The 7,500-nt window shown below is 45.4% G+C and overlaps 1 protein-coding gene and 1 non-coding gene across 5 annotated transcripts in view; both read right to left on the reverse strand.

The window, feature by feature from the left end:
• Positions 1 to 47, reverse strand: part of Trnai-gau (transfer RNA isoleucine (anticodon GAU)) — a 74-nt gene extending 27 nt beyond the window's left edge. Inside the window, exon 1 of the tRNA in view lies at positions 1 to 47. This exon is cut by the window's left edge and continues 27 nt beyond it. This is a non-coding gene — a tRNA (tRNA-Ile).
• The window catches only part of LOC143288984 (phospholipid scramblase 1-like), a 21,084-nt gene that overhangs the window by 11,190 nt on the left and 2,394 nt on the right, over positions 1 to 7,500 (reverse strand). The window contains exons 1-4 of one of the 4 annotated variants that reach the window (XM_076597711.1): positions 6,614 to 6,764; positions 3,655 to 3,778; positions 2,560 to 2,694; positions 214 to 291 (exon numbers count right to left, since the gene is read on the reverse strand). In XM_076597711.1, the coding sequence (XP_076453826.1) occupies positions 214 to 291; positions 2,560 to 2,694; positions 3,655 to 3,736 (295 nt within the window). In that variant the 5' untranslated portion in view covers positions 3,737 to 3,778; positions 6,614 to 6,764. Of the gene's footprint in view, positions 1 to 213; positions 292 to 2,559; positions 2,695 to 3,654; positions 3,779 to 6,337; positions 6,447 to 6,609; positions 6,765 to 7,500 lie in introns of those variants that run through there. The other 3 variants (XM_076597713.1, XM_076597712.1, XM_076597710.1) reach the window with 3 other exon arrangements.

Consider the following 7,500-nt stretch of genomic DNA (forward strand, 5'->3'; position numbering starts at 1 on the left):
CCTCCGCGTTATCAGCACGGCGCTCTAACCAACTGAGCTAATGGGCCTCCATGAGGTTGTGAATGATAACATACTCACAAATGACCCATTGGCACATCAGTTGCAAGATCACTATATATAATCCTGTACAACACATACACACTCTCTCTCCCCCCCCCCTCTCTCTCTCTCTGTCTGTCTGTCTCTCTCTCTCTCTCTCTCTCTCTCTCTCACCTTCGACTGCCATGAAGACTCTTTGACCCAGGCTGTTCAACACTTGGTATTTGTTGTTGGTCTCAAAGCCGGTGAAAGCTGCAAAAAAAACAACAACAAAACAACACCCCCTGTTCACTTGGTGAGCAGACGCAAACTTCAGTTTGACTCCACACACAAATAATATCAAAAAGAACAGGTACAAGGCCATCACACCATCGCTCGCCTCAAAGATATAAAAGCAGAGAGAGGGAGCGGCCGTAAGTCTAGCATGAAAGGTAGAGCACGATGCTTTGCAAATCAAACAAATATCGGCATCATTTCCAAACCAACATTACGCAAATTTCTTCAAAACGGAACAGAGTCTCTGTGGGCTTTTCCAAATACAATAGACTGAGCAACACACTAGACGCCACGTTCTTGGCATCAGAGATCTTTTCCCATCCCTCTTGCGGCCAATCAGTGGCAGCCTCTGTGCGTGTGTGTATGTGTGTATGTGTGGGTCTGTGTGTTTGAGTGCGTTTGTGCATGCGCGAGGGTGTAAGTGTACACAAGTGTCAGGAGAGTTCTGTGCACGTGCGTGTGTGTGTGTGTGTGTGTGTGAGGGGGGGGGGGGGGGGCGGGGGGGGGGGGGGTAGAGGATGAGGTATGTGTGTGTATGCATGCCAACACTGTGGGAGCAACGGAAAATAAAAACGATAACCCAGTACAGCCAAATCAAGAAGTAGACGTCACCTTCAAACACCTCCATCAAAACAAAACACGAGAACCCTAAAACAGTCACACCTGAGCCAGTTGCATTGCTCGGACGGAAGAGCCTAGTATGGTCGTAACCCGCTACTAACTGTGTGTTGTATGGAACTGACCACATATGGCGTAGTTCGGTCAACGTAGGCATTTAGTCACGTGTAACTGTCAAAAAGTTAGAACCAAGCAATGCAACTGGCTCCAGGTTCTCATCCTTCAAAGGCCTTCATTAAAACATAATATTCATAATAATAATGCTATTTATATAGCGCTGAATCTTGTGCAGAGACAAATCAAAGCGCTTTCGCACCAGTCATTCACACGCATGCATAACTCTAAAACTGGAGAAACTGAAGACAAGGAAGAGGCAGGGAAGGGAGGCTACTTTGGGAAGAGGTGGGTTTTAAGGCCAGAGTTGAAAGAGCCGAGTGTGGAGACTTGACGAAGCGAAAGAGAAAGTTCATTCCAATTGCAAGGTCCAGAGACAGAGAAAGAACGGCGGCCAACAGTCGAGTGTTTGAATCTGGGTGTGCGTAAACAGAGTGGATCCGACGCCGATCGTAGTGAGCGAGATGGAGTGTAGAGGTGAAGGCAGCCGCAGAGATAGGAAGGGGCAGATTTGTGAATACATTTATAACATAGCGTGCTGATCTTGTACTTTATTTTGTGTGAGACAGGGAGCCAGTGGAGATGTTGCAAGAGAGAAGTGATGTGCTCAGATTTTTTCTTTCTGAGGACGAGTCGGGCAGCAGAGTTTTGTATGCGCTGAAGGGACTGAATGGATGAAGCAGGCAAACCAGACAAGTGTAGTCAAGGAGAGAGAGAATGAGAGAAACATAACAAATAAACAGACGAAAACCCCAAACAACCAGCCCAACCTTCTTCTTCTTCTTCGTTCGTGGGCTGCAACTCCCACATTCACTCGTATATGCACGAGTGGGCTTTTACGCGTATGACCATTTTGACCCCGCCATGTAGGCAGCCATACTCCGTTTTCGGGGGTGAGCATGCTGGGTGTGTTCTTTTTTTTTTCCATAGCCCACCGAACGCTGACATGGATTACAGGATCTTTAACGTGCGTATTTGATCTTCTGGTTGCGTTTATACACGAAGGGGGCTTCAGGCACAAACAGGTCTGCATATATGTTGACCTGGGAGATCGGGGGGAAAAAAATCTCCACCCTTTACCCACCAGGTGCCGTTACCGAGATTCGAACCCGGGACCCTCAGATTGAAAGTCCAACGCTTTAACCTACTCGGCTAGTGCGCCCGTCCCAGCCAAACCAAGCTCCAGCAAACTCCTCACCTTCAAAGGCTTCCATCAAAACGAAAACACATCCCGAAAACGGAGTGTGGCTGCCTACATGGTGTGTGTGTGTGTGTGTGTGTGTGTGTGTGTGTGTGTGTGTGTGTGTGTGGGTGGGGGCTGGGGGGGGGGAGTAAAAACGGTCATACATGCAAAAGCCCACTCGTGTACACATACTGACGTGTGAACGTGGGAGTTGCAGCCCACGCACGAAAAAGAAGAAAAAGAAGAAGAAGAAGAAGATGAAGAAGAAGATGAAGAATAAAACACGAGAAGCCAAACAGCCAAGCCAACAGCCAGCATCACTTTCTCACCTTCGAAGGCTTCCATCTTCTGCTTGACCAGCAGCTGGTCAACGCTGGCCAGGTACTCCAGACCAGGGGGGCAGTTCGCGGGGGCTCCCGGGGCACCTGGGCCTGGCCCCCACCCTGCTCCTTGGGGGGGAGCTCCTGAGGGAAGGAAGGAAGGATTGAATGAGTAAATGAATGAATGAATGAATGAAAAAGGAAGGAAGAAGGGAAGGAAGGGATGGAGAGAGGAAGGAAGGGTGCAAGGTAGACAAAAGAAAGAAGGAAGGATCGTCATCGTCATCATTATCATCATCATCATCGTTTTGCTAATTGTTGTTAATTATCATTAGTATCTTCTTCTAAGTCACAACAGGTTCAGCCGACGAAACAGATAGATAGACAGGCACGCGCGCGCGCGCGTGCACACACACACAAACACAAACAACAACAACGCATGCACGCACATGCACACACACGCACGCGCATAGCCACCCCCCCCCCAGCCTTCACACACACACAGACACACACACACACACTCCCTCCTCCCTCCACCCCCAACACACACACACACACACACACACCACGTAACTTTGCATGTTTGTCTTATAAACCTTGGTATGGTTTAATTGACATTAAAACTGATTCTGATTCTGATTCACACACACACACACACACACACACACACACACACACACTCCCCCCTCCCTCCCTCCCCCCCCCCCCAACACCACACACACACACACACACACACACACACTCCCCCCTTCCTCCCCCTACATCCCCTCCCCCAAACACACACACACACACACACACACACACACACACACACACACACACACCCTCCACCGCCACACACACACTCACACACACACACACACACACACACACACACACACACCCTCCACCGCCACACACACACTCACACACACACACACACACACACACACACACACACACACACACACCCTCCACCGCCACACACACACACACACACACACACACACACACACACACACACACACACCACATACCAACCCCTACACACACACACACACACACACACACACACACACACACACACGCGCGCGCGCGCGCGCGCGCGCGCGCGCGCACACACACCGGGCATGGGCGGTCCTCCGACAGGTTGGGGTTGAGCCACTTGGGGTGGGGCCCCTGCCCCTGGATAAACAGCGTTGCTCATTGCGGTCACTGGGTCGTGGAAGCTTTACGTGTCAGTAATCACCTGGACACAAAAAGAGAGAGATTCAAGATTCGAGATTGCTTATTCATGTTTCGGCCAAAGCCCGTCAAGAAGGGGTATGTGAACATAAAATTAAATAAACATTATTTAACGACATATGTCTAGACGTAACACACTGTCAAACACAAATATGGCTACGTTGCAATCAGTTACAAGAGCTAGAACAATCAACATTTTTATGAAGTAGCAATTTCTCGGAATTTGAAAGCTTTGAATTTGAAAAACACAGACTGAGAAATTTCGAACAGTTTCAGAGGAGTTTGAAGACATTACCAAGTTATTTAAACATAGGAGGTTTTCTGAAATATTTAGGCTTAATAAATTCTTCTCGAATATCCCTCAAAGCTGAACAACACAGAACGACTGAAATGCATCGAATTTTCTTGTGAATCTTTACATAATGGACAAATTAAATCACTGATGTCATTACATGTTCTGTATCTATAATGATGGACCGCTAATTCAGAAATGCCTAGTCTGAATCTCTTTGTTATGTTTCGTTAAATGTCTATCCATATTTAACACAAAGTAAGGTTTCAGGTCATACACACATTATAAACATTCTTATAAAAACTAAAACTTTCACTGTTATGGATATCTACATTCAATCAGTCGCTGGCGCAAAGCACAAATAAACGTTTTATCGAATGCTGGAGAGAGAGAGAGAGAGAGAGAGAGAGGGAGGGAGAGAGAGAGGGAGAGAGAGGAGGAAGAGAGAGAGGGAGAGAGAGGGAGAAAGAGAGAGAGGGGGGAGAGAAAGGGAGAGAGAGAGAGACTGAGATTGAGATGGTTTATTCATAAGGTCATGGCCCTTCAGAAGGGCGTGTACATGAACACAACAAAAACCTATTCAAATGTTTATGTTACATATGCACATCGTCTTTTAAATGCTTCGTAGAGATGAACAACCAACTGCTTTATAATGCGTTCTTTTGTTGATGACCACAATACAATCAATTTAATTAAACGTGGATCTTTTGTATACTTATCGAGAGAGAGAGAAAGAGAGAGAGAGAGAGAGAGAGAGAGAGAGAGAGAGAGAGAGAGAGCTGATCACTAATTTCAGTGACATAGGCTAACAACCCCTATCACATGATGAAAAGTACAAACAAAGTACAGGTCTGAGAAAATTCAATTAAAAAAAATATATACATATCATAGATATGGATGGTAAAAACCCAACAGTAAGTCCACACACACACCTCACACTCTCATTGTTTCCTACCCCTACCCTCATCATACACCCTTTTTCACACATTCCTGTGAACACACATACAGGGCGTCCCCGAATATGAGTAGTGTCAAACTGCGCGTAGCAACGAAAATACAAAAACTGTTCGCAATGAATGAAGATTACTGACAGTTTTTGTTTGATAGTCAATCTCTGAACGTGATGGTTTATACTAGATATTTCGATAGTTTAACAAGATGATCTGCTTATATTCGTTGATTTTATTTTTTTTTTTTTTTTTTTTATGTTCGAATGAATAAAGATTACTGACATTTTTGTTTGAAAGTGAGGCTCTGAACTTGAAGGCATGATATACCAGATATTTCGATAATCTAACAAGATGATCTGCTTATATTCGTTGAATAATCTCTTCGGTTTTACGTCTGCATCATCACAATCATGCAAAAAAATTCTTCGGAGATCAGAATACGTCAGGCGGTCGAACAGGAAATAAAGCTTCTGATTCTAGTTCATAGGAATATATTGCACATAAACGGTTTTTGTCTATCTTATGGTAGCCATGTGCTCAATACGACTGGCTACTCAACTCACAGCACAAGCCGAAAGCTGATCTATAGCAGACGACGTTTTCGCAACTAACTTGCTGGCCTTCAACGGCTCGCGCAGAATGTGTGACACCATTCCCGGTTTGAATGCAAATCCTGATATCTAGTTTATCGATCGCAACATGCACATTTCTGTGATGGAATATATCGACAAGTAACTGATATGGGAAACAAATTCGACATCTTAACGTCCCAAAATAGATTTGACAACAGCAAATAAAGCCATTTTAGTATATCCACTTTGCCATCTTAGGATGAAGCTAACAACAGAAAACAATCAAAGCATTATGGTCAGTATATTCTGCCATCTAAGAACTACCTTTATTTTCCATCTGCTGCTCGAATCAAACAACATATCATATGCCATGTAGGCGGGAAGTCAGTGTTCATCCATTTTGCACCAGTATCGAAACAAAAAACCCTCGATTGAGTTAATGATCGGTGTAAGTGAAAACTGATCAAATCGCCACAACGAAATTGTATGGAGAGAGAGGCAGAAAGACAGAAACAGAGACAGAGAAAAAATAGAGATTGATTCATGTTACGCTACAGAATTTAGACCTAGATTTACATACACCATAACATAGCCACATACATCATACCTGGTCTTTGTAATATCACACACACACACACACACACACACACACACACCGCGCACACACACGCACACACACACACACACACACACACACACACACACACACACACACACTTTCGAATCAAACTCTGATAATATATACTTACTATACACCACACCACAACCACAAACACCCTATCTCCAGGCCTTTGAAATATTGCACTGACGCGCGCACATCGACACACACACACCGACACACACACACACACACACACCACACACACACACACACACACACACACACACACACACACACACACACACACTAAATAACACGATCAAATGATTAAATTCCAATGATTTTTTTATGCCTCCACCCCTACACGCACACACACACACACACACACACACACACACACACACACACACACACAAACACCTACACAGACTTGGCTGCCTGATCGATCGTGGTAGCTGTAACGGTCGATTCTGTATAGTTCTTCAACAGTCGACAGACAAAAGCGACACAACACAGCATTCAACACTTTCCACACTGCCTGGTTACAGCCACCACAAACACCACTCACGCCACTGAAATTGTGCTGCGGGCTGCTTCTTTTTTTTTTCTTTTTTTTTCTTTTTTTATAAGGAAGTGGGGGTGGGGGTGGGGGCGTATCGCTTTCACAAGTCCACCTGTATACGTGCAAATTTTTCAGGCCCTCTGAAGACTGCTGTATTGCAAAACTTCCCAAGCCAAATTCTTGTTCTCAGATCAGCTGGCGCAAAATGTAATGCGTAGTCTGAATATGGTGTGTCGCGCGTCCGATTCGATTTTTGGGAAAGAGGGGTGGTGTGGGTTGGGTTGGGAAGGGGGTGGGTTGTACTGTGTTGGCGAGCGAGGCGTTTAGTATCACTGAAATAGTCATGTCGGATTCTCAGGGGCGTGATGGAGTTATTAAACACGCTATTTTACCCACCCTGTATTGTTGACACAAGTTTACATTTGGGCCAACAGCAAAGTGAGCGCTGTATTATCAATGGTTTCTTCAGTCAATGGGAAATCATTTACAGTTTAGTCTTTTGTGAAAGATTATGACTCTCAAACTAGGAGGCAAAATTGCACTGGCTCTTAGTGCTGCAGCCTTGTGGGCTGGTTAGCCTTTGGGAACCATCCCAACGCCGACTGTCCTGAAACCCTCTTGGCCGGCGAGAGAGTGGGGATGTAACTTGGGGCAAGACACTCTCCACTATAATTAAATTCTAGCCCAAATAGTCGGAACAGCAGTTGCCTCCTCTGCTGTTCTGATGGTCATAGTCGGACACGACTGAC

This window comes from Babylonia areolata, chromosome 13 (assembly GCF_041734735.1).
Source record: "Babylonia areolata isolate BAREFJ2019XMU chromosome 13, ASM4173473v1, whole genome shotgun sequence".
Classification (NCBI taxonomy): domain Eukaryota; kingdom Metazoa; phylum Mollusca; class Gastropoda; order Neogastropoda; family Buccinidae; genus Babylonia; species Babylonia areolata.